Here is a 14067-nt window from a genome sequence, read left to right on the forward strand (position 1 = left end):
TCCTCCATGTTGGAGGTAGTCAGTTTTGGCAGGTCTGATATCTCTACCCTCCCTCCCCACATCTGGCAAGAACAGCTTACATGGAATGTTTAAAATATAAACAAGCATCTAACCAAATGTAAACACCTGCCGAAGTCCTCAACTCCCTCCCCACTCACATCCGGCTATCCACCTACTGTATAACAAGGGTACTGGTACACCAGACAGGCTGGAAGTACTGGGGAGGGGGTTATTTATGCCCCCAAAGGAGCCCCTGAATAGTAAGGAATAAAAGCTGTTGGACAAGTACTCCAGCTTCGTCACCTCTCAGGGGAACAAAGCTGAGATGCGATATGCACAATCTTCCAGAAGGTCCTCAGTGGGATCGTGCCCTATTTTACTGCCATAATCCACCCTAAATGCACCTGCCATTGGTTTTCCTCCCTTCCCTGTCTTCTTGAGAATACCTCCCAGATAAACTCCTTCCACCCAAATTCTTGTGTCAGTGTCTGTTTGGGGTGAATGCAATCTAAGACAATGTTGATACTCACCCCGCAACATCTTTTTGTCAATTCAACAAATAAATCACATTTTATCAAGTCCTCAGTGGGACTGTGCCCTATTTTACTGCCATAATCCTTGGCATATTATCAAGTACATATTTGCTAAGCAATGATGTAAGTAGACTGAGAATCTTATGGTGAGTAAGTAGAGTCTGTTATAAGCCAGAATGATAGAGTAGTATAAAATAGGGTGTAGGGTGCTAAGAGTTCTTTGTGTAGTCTGAGAGGATCAGGAGAGGCTTCTCAGAGAAAGTGGTATTTCCCCTGGGACCTGAACAATGAGCAAGGGCTGGGAAAAGAGGATGGAGTAAAATGCAATAGGCTGTGTATTAAGAAACATTCTTTTAGTGTTTGGGGGAATAAAAATCACGGAACAGGAGGAAGAGCAGTTGATGGAAGTGCCAAAGACTGCCTTTGTCAAACTTCTGAACAAACCCTTCTTGACATGAAACAAAAGAAGGTGAATAACCATTTAATTGGTCATTTGTAACTGGTGCATTCTTTTTAAATTAAAAACAAGTTTATTCCCAGATTCATTAAATGCTTCCCAGACATCCTGGATAAAACTCACCAATGTAACAATGGGTATTTTGCTTCTATACTTATCACTCTGTTTCTGTTACCGTCCATTGATACAAATGTTAATGTGCTCTCCTTATCACCCTGGGAAATTTGTACCATCTTTTTGTGCCTTAAGAGAGAGGATTCAGCAATTGAAACAGTGATGCTGTAATTTTTTCTGACTCTCTTGTTCAGTGTCTACTCAGTCTGTAAATTGTTCACTGTCTTGGGTGACAGACGAGGAGAAAGTAATTTTCGCCGTGGAAATATGAACCAGAGATAAAATTTTAAATTGTAGGAGTTTTATTATATTGATTACTTGCAGTGTGTTATGCACCCAGTCATTCATTCAGAGAAAGTGACTGTAGAAATCTCTGGTTTGTAGAAATGTCTGGTATGTACCTTAAACCTTGTTAGTCACTGGGAATACAGTGACATAAACAGGAAAGAGTTTAAGTCCTTAAATAATCCCCAGCATGGTAGGGGGACAGATATATACAGGCAACACTGACAGGACAATGAGTACTATTACAAGGAACGAAGAAGATACAGCTGCCCAGGGGGTCACAAAGCCCAGGGAAGATGAGGATGATGGTCTTTACAGAACAGGTGACTTTTGAGCTGGATCTTGAAATGTGGGTTTCAAGATCCCACTTTTGGGGTCCTATTGAACAGGGTGGGAAAAGGTCCTGGAAAAAGAAGGAACAGCATGGACACCATTGTGGAGACATGCAAAAGCGTGACATGTTTGGGAACCGCAAGAAATCAGAGGCTGGAGTACAAGGGCAGGGAGATCAGGATGGAGGAAATCAGGCTATGAAATGTAAAGTCAATCTGGGACCAGGTAAAGAAGGCTCTTTGAACTGGATACTATTTGTAACAGGGAAGGATTGGAGGTTTTCAAGCAAGGAGTGACATGAACTGAATTTTCTTGTATAAAGTCATCCAATAGCAGGTGTAGATGATGGAATGGAGAGGAGGACAAGATTCGAGTTTTTTCTAGTTCTGGCAAAGAGATTAACAACCATGCTAAGGCAATAGGAAGTGAGCATGGAGTTGGTGGGAAAGACACTAAAGATAGCTGGGAGGCAGGATCATCAGGCTCAGAAGCAGTTTGGAGGCAGCTACCTAAGAGGAAGCAGCAGGGGGCAACTCGGATGGCAAGCCTGGGCAACTGGGTCTATCATGATGTCATTCCAGGATGTACAGACAAAAGATGTCACTCTGGAGGTGTGAAGTTTAAACAGGTTCTGTGGAGTGTGGGAGATGAAAACCAGACTACAGGACATTGAAAGTGAATGGCAGAGGCGGAGGAGTGGAGATCTGGATAGATTTGATTGCCAAATAGCTAGATTCAGGATGAGTAAGATGTGGTTGGGTTTAGTGGCAATAATAATGTGTTAGATAAGGAAACTCTGCTATGTGAACCATTTTCTATTACGTTTTAAGTTATGTTATTTGTTGGTGAGCACTTCTTGTAATTTCTAAAAGATGCAGGGAAACATGTAAAAGTAAACACCCGGAGGAGATAGGAAAGGGTGGATGATTTACTTAGAAGTGAGGCATTCTGGAGCTATTTTAACATTTTGCTTCATTGGGATGTTGGTGAAATATTCAGGCTGTTTATGAAGAGCCTGTGTATAAATACACCAACAGTCATATTTTCCATTTGAAACACTGGAGTTCCTTAGCAGCCTTCCCTCTGTGTCATGCCTCTGTCATTTGATTCATATGCTATACTCTATAATCCTCTGAGAGCCTGGGCTGTAATTCCATATGGCTGGCCACCAGCACCCAGCCATGAATGGCTTTGATGTTGCTGTTCAGAGCTAGCTCCAGGAGGGCTGCAGGAAGAGCATCTGTCAAAGCAGGAGGACAGGAACCTGTGCTTCTCAGCCAGAGAGGGGATGAACCTGAAGGAGAGAACTTGGTATAATGATAAAAATCTGCATCCACCAGCTTACAGGAAAAGGGAAGTAGTGCAAGTTTACCAAACTCAACGATTCCCACTATGATCCTGTAAATCCAAGTGCTGGTGAAGTTCTATGAAAACTACTCTGCTGTGTGTGCAAAGATGGCAATGTTAATGAAATTATGCTTTAAATTAGCTGAACATATTCTCATAGGAAAATTCTTTGCTGAAAGTATGTATTACAGATTTTGTGGTACCCTTGTTCTGCATTTTAACAGCCTGTTGTTATTATTTGGCATTTAATGAGTACCAGAGAATGCCCTGTCTTCTCCAACTGATTCCGAAACAATGGAATAAGTGGCTTTTGTGTCTTGTGTCAGTCAGACAGGTATAAGGGTATCCCTCTGGTAGTGACCACCTATAAGACTGATTACTGGGGGCTTGGATGAGAAGGCAATTCCTAAAGAAAGCTCCCTCCTCAGAAAATATGTTCTTCCTTCCTCAGCTTTCATTTCCTTTTAATGAAATCCTCCATCAGGATCACTCAGAAATCACACCTGATGTCCAGTCCTATATCCTTGAACACGTTCTTGAGATCTTACCATGGATTAGAGCAGCTTTCATGAGAACACAGGGACACTTGACTTCAGTTGACTTTCACTCTATAATATTGTTGTTGCCTAATAAGTAGCAAAATTCTGGTTGCTCATCTTGCTTCTTGGAGTTAGTTAACTGAAGACCCCAGTCAAATGTCTTCTGTCCTATTAGCGAGGGCCTGCCACTCCTCTCAGAACATGCTTAATCCTCTGGTAATAAGGACGGGGGCCGGAGGAGGAGGGTCATGCTGTGGCAATGGAAGATTTTAGAACAGACAGTCATAAATCCCCCAAAACCATGCATAAAACAGGGGAGGGGAAGTGTACTACAATTAGGTAATTTTATGTACATATTTTATAATATCAAAATTACCAGCCCATAAACTTTTAACTGGTCCCTTCAGACTTACAAAGAAAAATGATGCATTTTATAGTTGCAGCACCAACAGCTATGGAGGTAATTGAAAACTCGTACTGGAGCACAATTTCAATTTTTCTTAAAAAACATACAAACAAACAAAAACCAACTTACTTGCATACAGACTAATCCATTTCAGGCACAGCTTAATTTCTTTCAGATTTGAGGACTGTAAACCCTGACTAATTTGCCTGGTGCAATCATATGTTATTCTGGCAACTGCAGAGTTCAAGAATCTTATAAGCAATTTAAAGGCATCTTAATTCCCACATTTAAATAAGTAGATAAAGTGCAAATAATAATACCAAATATATACCCAGTTGTGGGAAAGACATTGTAACTTGGAGATTTAATCTCAAACTTATTTAATAGCTATTAGAGCCATCTGTTTGAGATTTAGGTAAACCTGTCAGAGGCATTGAGCCTGGAAGTTCCTGAAGTTGGCTGTACCTGGAACAGAAACAGAGGTTGTAAACTAGGGAGACGCACATAGGCTTTTTGGGCAGCCTGTGCCTTAACCATTTGGAATGTGAATGTTTTTATTTGGGGACATGTAGTCTCCAGTTCACAATGATGACTTCCTAATGTCATATACCTGTCTGCTTGACCCACTTACACCAGCAGTCTAGCCCCAGGATTTGAATTTGCAATCCCTGGTACGTCATATAAGGTTTCTGCTCCTTTGGAGGTGTTTGCAATAAAAGGAATCCAGTCTAGAGTTCAGAATCCTTTGGATATTGGCCATTTTCTATTTGTCAGATACCACAGTAACATTTTTACTTGCCTGTGCATATATAATCTCCATGTTGTACAACTTCATGGGGTAGCTGTTGTTCTTATCCATCTCCATTTATTGGATGAGACAACCAAGACTTAACAATATAAATTACTTGCCTGATGTCACACCCTTAGGTGGGATAGAAGCAGCATTTGAACCCACACTTCCTCTTCATTAGTGCATTTGATCATATGACCTGGAGTTCAAGATAGGAGGTGTGAAGTTCCCACAGGCTGGACCTGTAGATTTCCCTCCTGACCTCACCACTCCTCCGTGTCAAAGACCGCCAGCATGTTTGAACAGCCTAGACCTCATGATTCATCACCGAACACCATCTTTTCCAAATACCCTGGGCATCCTTGCCTCTTCTGTTGTACCCTTTTAATATAATGTCAATTACTCATCTGGGGCATGCATACATTCCCTTCTCTCTTTCCTGTACCTTCAACCTCCCCTTCATTACTTCCTTTCTCTCCTTAGACATGAGCCAAAGACCCTTTCTTTCCTGGGGTTCCTAGAGCTTTCACTCTATGCTTTGCTTCTTCCCAGCTCTTCCCCACCAAGTTTCTGGAACAGTAGCCTCTCTTGACTTCCTCTACCTTCTGGCCTCCCATTTACTCCTTGGCCTCCTGCAATGACTTCTGGTCCCAGTACTCTACTGATGCCACTGTCTAGGTTGCTAATGGCTTTCTATTTGTTAAATTGGATGGTCGTTTTCCAGTACATCCCCTCTTTAGGATTCAACACTGTTGAGCACTTTTTTCTTCTCAAAAGGTTCTCTTCCCTTGGTTTCCATGATTCAACAATCCTTTCCTCCCTCAGACCAATCCAACTGCTCCCTTCAGTCCCTGTGCAGCCCCTCTTCCACCTCCAACCATCAGGGCTTGGACTGCAGCCTCAGTGCTCAGGAGTGATTTGATCACTTTCTGGTAAAAACTCTGTGATGATTCCCAAATCCATATTTTCACTCATAGCTTTCTTCTAAGTTTTATCCTACTACGCACTGAAGACCCACAGGCACTTTAAATTTAACAGCCCCAACTCCTAATTCCCCCATTTCCCAATCTAATCTGGTTTACCTGTCCAGGTAAATACCCACACCATACACCCATTCCCCAATCTTTTTAATTTTTTTCAGCTTTATTGAAGAATAACTAAAAAATAAAATTGTATATATTTAAAGTATACAATGTGATGCTGTAATATACTTATATATTGTGAAATATTTACCAGTCAGGTTAATTAACACATTCATCACCTCCTATAGTTACCCTTTTATTTATTTATTTTTGTGATAAGAGTCCATAAGATTTACTCTCTTAGCAAATTTCAAGAATACAATACAGATTATTAACTATAGTCACTCTGCTGAATACTGGGTCCTCAGAACTGATTCTTCTTATGACTGAAAGTTTATACTTTCACCAACATCCCCCCATTCCTCCTTTCCCCTGCCCCCAGGCTCTGACAATCACCATTCCATGCTCTGTCTCTATGAATTTGCCTTTTTTTTTTTCAGATTCCACATATAACTGCTAACACACAGTATTTGTCTTGTTCCGTCTGGGCTTATTTCACTTAGCAGCATACCCTCCAGTTTCATCTATGTTATCACAAATTGCAAGATTTCCTTCATTTTATAGCTGAATAATATTCCATTGTGTATATATACATATGAAATGCATACCACATTTCCTTAATCCATTCATCCATAAACCTGAACTTAAGTTGTTCCACTTCAGAAGGAAATGAGATCAGCATCTTGAGGAGATAACCTGCACCCCCATGTTCACTGCAGCATTAGTCACTATAGCCAAGATATGGGAACAACCCAACTGCTCAATCTTGAGTCATTTCTTCTTTACCATCCAGACCCAGGTGAAAAAGCTCTTAGTCTGTTTCATAAACACTGGGTTCTCTCCTCTCCTCCATGCCTGCTACTGCCACACCTGTTCATACTCCACCCTCTATTTTTTTGCTTATAATACTGTAATGTACATGCAGTATAACACACCCTTTTAAGTGTATGGTTCTGTAAGTTTTGACAAATGTACTTAGTCATGTAGCCACAAATACAATCAAGATATGAAACACTTCCATCACCCTCCCCCCACAAAACTTCCCCATGCCCGTTTGTAATCAACCTCTTTCCCTACTCACAGACCCTGGCCCCCACTGCTCTAGTTTTGTATCCAAATAGTTTTGCCTTTTCTAGAATGTCATAAAACGGAATTCTAATGTGTGTAACTTTGAGTCTGGCATTTTTCACTTAGCATAATAAATCTGAAATTCAACTATGTTGTTGCAGCCATCAACAGAGCTTTCCTTTTTATAGTGTAGATGTACCAGTTGTCCATCCGTTCATCAGTTGAAGAATATTTACTTTGTTTCCAATTTGGGGCATTGTGAATAAAACCACAACAATGGTTCCTGTTTATGCAGAACATTTACTTTGTTTCTAATTCTTGGCCATTGTGAATAAAACCACAATAATCATTGCTGTTTACATTTCTGCGTGAACATCAGCTTTCATTTCGCTTGGGTAAACACCCGAAAGTGGGATTTCTGGGTCATATGGTAAGAATATATATAATTTTATATACAAGAAACTATGAGACTGTTTTTCAAAGTGACTGGTCCATCTTACATGTTTGGGAGTTCCACGTGCTCTGTGCCTGTGCTCGCTCTTGCTATTGCCAGTTTTTTCCCCCTTACTTTTAGCTGTTCTAAGAGGTGTATAGAAGTATTTCATTGTGGTTTTAATTTGCATCAGAAATGATTATTTATGTTAAACATCTTTTCATGTAATTATTTGTCATCCAGATAGTGAGAAGTCTGTCAAATCTTTGAATCCCCTCACCCCCCTTTTAAAGAAATAAATTGAGTTGTTTACTTATTTATTATTAAGTTAAAAGAGTTTTTAGGTATTCTGGATGCAAGTCCTTTAGCAGATTTGTGTTTAACAAAAATATTCTCCTAGTCTGTGGCTTGTCTTTTCATTCTTTAAGAGTTATTTTAACAACTTTTTATTTTAAGATAATTGTAGATTCACATGCAGTTGTAAGAAATAATACAGAGAGATCTTGTATTCCATTCTCCCAGTTTCCTGCAATGGTAACATCTTGAATAACCATAGTACAATATCACAACCAGGGAATGAACATTGATGCAATCCATCTGTCTTATTCATCTTATTCAGTTTCTGACAATTTTACAGGCACTCATTTGTGTGTGTGTTGTGTTTAATGTAATTTATGACATGTGTAGATTTCTGTGACCACCAGTCAAGATACAGAATAGTCCATCACAAGGATCCCTTTAATAGCCATAGCCATCTCCCTCCTTTCCTTCCTCCCTTACCCTTGGCAACCACTAATCTCCTCTCTATCTCTATAATTTTGTCATTTTAAGAACGTTACATAAATGGAATCATACAGTATTTAACTTTTGAATCTGGCTTCTTTCACGTAGTATAATTCCCTGGAAATTCATCCAAGTTGTTACGAGTTATTCCTTCATTTGTACTGCTGAATAGTGTTCCTCATTTGTTGTTTTTTTTCCATTCATTGGTCGAAGGACATCTGTGTTGTTTCCAGTTTGGAGCTATTATGAATAAAGCTGCTATGAACATTCATTTACAGGTTTTTGTGTAAATATAAGTTCTCATTTCTCTGGTATAAATGCCCATGAACAGAATTGCTGGATCTTAGAGTAGCTGCATCTTTTGTTTTTTAAGAAATTACCAAACTGTGTTCTACAGTGACTGTACCATTATCCGTGATACATTTTACATTGTACATTCCCACCAGTAATGCATGAGTGATTCAGTGTCTATATATCCTGTCAGCATGTGTTTTTTGTCACTATTTTTTATTTTAGCTATACTGATAGGTATGTAGTGATATCTCATTGTGGTTTTAATGCATATTTCTCTGGTGGATAATGATGTTGAACATCTTTTCATGTGCTAACAGTGTCTTTTGAGGAAACCATCCTTTCTTATTTGTTTCCCAGCTTTATTGAGATATAATTGACATATAAGTTTAAGGTGTACAATACAGTAATTTGGTACACACATATACAGATCTTCCTTGAATTACAATGGAAGTCCCAATAAACCCATTGTAAGTTGAAAATGTATTGAATATATCTAACCTGCTGAACATCATAGCTTAGCCTAGCCTACTTAAACATGCACAGAGCACTTACATTAGCCTATCGTAGTGCAAGATCATCTAACATGAGACTCTTTTATAATAAAGAGTTGAATATCTCGTGTAATTTATTGAAATACTGTACTGAAAATGAACAGCAGAATGGTTGTGTGGGTACAGAATGGTTGCAAGTCTGTTGATTATTTATCCTCCTGCTGGTACGGCTGACTGGGAGCTGCAGCTCACTGCCACTGCCCAGCATTGTAACAAGAGTATTGTACCACATATTGTTAGCTTGAGAAAAGATCCAAATCCAAAATTGGGAGCATGGTTTCTACTGAATGTGTATCACGTTCACACAGTCATAAAGTCAAAAAATAGTTTAGTCAAACCATTTTAAGTTGAGAACTGTCTGTACTGTAAAGTGATTACCACAATAAGGTTAATTAACACCTTCATCACCTCACATAATTATCTTTTTTTCCTGATGAGCACATTTAAGATTTACTCTTAGCAACTTTCAAGTATATAGTAAAATATTATTAACTACAGTCACCATGCTTTACGTTAGCTCTCTAGAACTTATTCATTTTATAAATGGAAGTTTGTACTCTTTGACCAATATTTTCCCATTTCTCCCACCTCCACCCCCAGACCCTGGCAACCACCATTCTACTCTATTTCTATGATTTCAACTCTTTCAGATTCCACATACAAGTGAGATCATACAGTATTTCTCTTTCTCTAGCTTATTTCTCTTAGCTTGATGCCTTCCAGTTTCATCCATGTTGTTGTAAATAATAGGATCTATTTTTTAATGGCAGATTAATATTCTTCTGTATATAAAAAATAACATATAATATGTAAAAATAACATTCATATATATGAATATAACATTTTCTTTATCCAGTCGGCCATAGGTGGACAGTTAGAATGTTTCCATATCTTGGCTAATGCTGCAATGAATTAGGGAGTGCAAATATCTCTTGACACGATGATTTTAATCTTTTGGATATATTTACTTAAGTGGAATTTCTGGATCGTATGGCAGTTCCAGTTTCAATATTTTGAGGAACATCCACACTTGCTGCACCAGTATGCATTCTTGCCAACAGTGCCCAAGGGTGCCCACCCTTTCTTGACATGACCATTTCATGGCAAACAGTCCCCCTTCTGCCAGTTTTGGCCTCTTCCAAAACAGATCTAGATGAGGTACCTTCCACAGAACTATCCCCTCTCACCCCTACATGACTTGGAACTTCTTGTTGAAAATCTGTCGCCTTCATCAGACCCTAATTTCCAAGTGGGCAGAGGCTGTTTTGCTCAGATCAAGATCCTCAGCTAGCATACTGCTTGCCACAGATCAAGTGATATTTCGTCAATTAATGAATAATAAAAAATTAAAATACTATTAATAAAATTAATAATAAAAAATAATAAATGAATCATAATAAATGACTTCAGTGCAAAAAAGAGGTGTTGGCACAGAGCAAAAATGGTTAAGGAACCGGGGCAAGGTATGGCGGTCGTCACCCCATGAACAACTCTAGGACAGCTCTGGAGCTAAACCCAGAAGCTAAGACCTTGGCCAAGCGCACGCGCGCCCCGCTCCCTGCTCAGCCCCACCCCAACTTCGCCGCCAGGCTCCCCTTCAGTCCGCCCCGTCCCGCCTGCAACCAATTAGGGAGAGGAGGCGGGCCCAGTTGGCGCGGTGCTCCTTGGGTAGTGTCCCTAGTTATTGTTGCTAAGGCTGCGGCTCGCCGGAAGTGGTGGGAGTCAGAAGTTTTGCGAGCCAGGGCCTGAGAGAGGTCAAGGGTCAGTGCAAAGCCAGGGAGGAGATGGTGAAGCAGACCATCCAGATTTTCGCCAGGGTGAAGCCCACTGTCCGGAAGCAGCAACAAGGGGTACGGGACCGAGCAGCGAGGGCGCCGGCGCGGCGGGCCGCCTGGGCCGGGGGAGGGGCGGCACGCGTGGGGCCTGGGGTGGGTGGGGGTCTCAGCATGGGGCGTCGGAGACTCTGGAGTCCGGCGCACCAGCTGAGGCTCCCAGTCAGCCACGCAGATCGATACCTGCGCACCGCTGTGAGGGACGCGGGCAGACACCCGGCCTCTCCCTCCCAGGCTGCCCCTGCGGGCTCAGACCCTGCACCGAGCCACAGACAAGCTCCCGGGCACACATGTTCACACAGGCAGACGCGTGTGTATGTGCCTGTTTGCACACTCACAGAGGCTGTGCCTCACCACGCACCCTTAACACGCCTTTCTAGGAAGCGGTCAGGTGCACACACAGATTCCCCCAAACTAATGTTTCGCATTTGGGCAAAACGTGCAAGCAAGAGATGAATGTCAATACAAGTATGAGATGATACAAAAAATACAGGTAGGTGCCCGAAAGGAACACTATGGCCCTGAGCACAGCCTAGGAATTTGTTGACTGATTACGTTGTCATTCTGCAGCATAAACAGATACCACTGACATAGCCATTGCAGATGTAGGTATTTATGCATCCTGAAACAAACAATACACATAAACTCTTCATTCAGAAAACAATAATTGAGCATTTACTAAGTGCTTCCTCTAGTGAACTACACTCAGAGGCACAAGAGAACCAAACTTTACTCGGAGGTATGAAGACTAAGACATTGCCCTTGCCCTGAGCAGAGATGCTGTGTATCCTTCAGTGTGTCAAAACACTGTTTTTTCTCCTTAGAAAATAGCATAGTTAGGTCCTTTATCTACATTATCTTTGATTCTAATGAGAATCCTGCAAAATTGATTTCATTTTCCTCATTTTATGGATGAGGAAACTTGAGTCTCAGATAGTTTCAATAATGTGGCCAAGCCATCCACCGAGTGAGTGGCAGAAGCCTTATTTTAAGGATTTTTAATGACAAAGCTTTTTGCTCTTCAGACAAAAGCTTTTTGCTTCACTAAGTGAAGATATGGTCATTTTCATGAGTGCCTGGAATGGGTATATTATTAATAATATTTTATGTTTATCCCATATCCACAATGTGTGTATGTATATATAACATTATAGCATCTCGTAATTTAGCAGTTGCCTCATGTAATTTGTTTAAAACAAGGAGAATATAGTGCCTTTGTCATTATCATCATCAACAGTCTTTTTACTCATGGAATACATTTAGAAGATGCATCAGAAAACTCCAAAGAAAATATTGGCTTGCTTTTTTTTTTTTAAGGAATAAAGCAGTGTAGAAAGAAGCCGTGGTTATCTTCCCATTTTCTCTGCTCTTGCATTCACTTACAATCTTTTTAAAAGTGCATCAAATGTAAAAAGCGTATTATATGTAATGTTCCTCCTCCTAAGATTCTTAGCTAAAAATTTTGAGTTTATCTACATAGACTCAGCAGTCCAAAGCAGGTGCTTAGATATGATAATCTGATAGGATTGATAAGGGCAGGAATTGGGAGGACAGGCAGGTGAGGATGGGAGGTAAGGGGGTTAGGGTGGTAGTTAATGGAAAATCTTGGATTTAATTTTGAACCTCCTCTTTTCTTAAACTGCAGTGTTTGGGTTATTTTAATGTGCCTCCTTTTGCATTTCTTTGCTGAGATTCTGTAAAATGTATTGTTTGATACTCCAGGATATATTTTTAAGTGTCATACTGTATTTTCCTTAATGCTAGATTCTTACCAAGATGCAACATTGTGCCACATACACAAAAATAAGAGAACACAGATAGACAAATCTTGAGTTAGTGTATCCCTACTCTCTCTTAGAAATCCCACTTTTAGGGCCCTATCTTTTGCCAACCAAATATTTTCTGGTTGTTTTCTCTGACCAGAAATGATGCCAGTAACATTCAACCAAGAATGAATTCACTCATATTTTTCTCTCTTTCCTCTTCATTTTGTGGCTCCATTATTTCATTAGTCTTTTTCCTTAAGGCACTGTAAGTTAAATTATAATAATGTATAGATTAACAAATTAAGAGATACATAAGACTAGCCTCTGTGATAATTTTAATAATGGCAGTGCTTTTCACTTGTATAGTGCTTAGTGCATTTCAAAACATTTTCTATATATTCGTCCTTGCATTTGTTCTAATTGTCTTCTAGGTCTAAAAGAAACTATCTCAAATATAAATATTGTTATGACTAAGGGTTGAAAGCCAGTCTATTAGACTAAACAGGTTTCCTGGTTATAAGGGAATTTTCTTAATGCCTTGGAGAATGTCTTAATCAGAGTGGTAGAGGGTCACTATTCTTATTCTAGTACATGGCCCCTTTTTTCTGAATCTTGACTGCTACGGAATTTTTAAAAATGTGTGACTCACATTAAAGGGGGTCCCTCACTCCTGTATGTTTCATGTCTTACACACCCCCACTCACCTGTCTAGCCATTAACTTTTTTTTAAATATAGTGCTCTGCAGGATATAATTTTTATATGTCTCTTGAGAAAACAGCCAGAAAGCCTTGAACCTGATGCCATTACTTCCTACAAATAATTTTGTTTTACACGATGACTTTTCTACATGAATTCTTCACATTTGAAATGATAGGATTCAATAAAAATCTACTTAGGAAAATTATTCAGACTTTTGGGAGATTTAGGTAGGCTTTTACTTGTTTAAGAATATGACTTTCCCCCCATAATCAAGCATCTAAATGGGTCTTAAACAGGAAGTTTTGCAAGTATTGCGTGTTAGAAAGAATTTTATTTCCTGGTGAAAGACAAGAGGTCTTTTTAAGAAACCTCTAAATCTAATGACTAACTTTTTATGGTGCATTACAAAATGCTTCCATTTCCATGACATCATTAGATCCCCACAGCAATCTTGTAAGGGAGGCAGTTCTGCTTTCCTCATTTCATGTATAAGGAACTGAGTTTCTGAAAGTGGTGGCTGGTCACACAGCTGGTAAATTGAATTCAGCTTTGGACCCAGGTCTTCGGACACCAAATCTTATGCTTTTCTTTATTACATACGACCTCTTTATAGGCTTGACTCTTGATTTTTCCTGGCCGGTAAATAAAGGAGGAGGTAACCAAGAAGAGAACCAGAGAATTTGCAGTTGTAAGGGGATTGGTTAAAACCCTTCATTTCCCTATCAGCTTAGAGAGGTTAAGTGATTTCTCCCAG

General features: G+C 39.9%; 2 protein-coding genes across 4 annotated transcripts in view; one reads left to right on the top strand and one right to left on the bottom strand.

The window, feature by feature from the left end:
* The window catches only part of DAAM2 (dishevelled associated activator of morphogenesis 2), a 710965-nt gene that overhangs the window by 161974 nt on the left and 534924 nt on the right, over positions 1-14067 (bottom strand). The window lies entirely within an intron of this gene.
* KIF6 (kinesin family member 6) overlaps positions 10694-14067 on the top strand; it is a 351956-nt gene continuing 348582 nt past the window's right edge. For all 3 annotated transcript variants that reach the window (XM_073224258.1, XM_073224256.1, XM_073224257.1), the window contains exon 1: positions 10694-10865. In XM_073224258.1, coding sequence (XP_073080359.1) covers positions 10800-10865 — 66 coding nt within the window. In that variant the 5' untranslated portion in view covers positions 10694-10799. The remainder of the gene's footprint in view (positions 10866-14067) is intronic.

This window comes from Manis javanica, chromosome 16 (genome assembly GCF_040802235.1).
Source record: "Manis javanica isolate MJ-LG chromosome 16, MJ_LKY, whole genome shotgun sequence".
Lineage (NCBI taxonomy): Eukaryota > Metazoa > Chordata > Mammalia > Pholidota > Manidae > Manis > Manis javanica.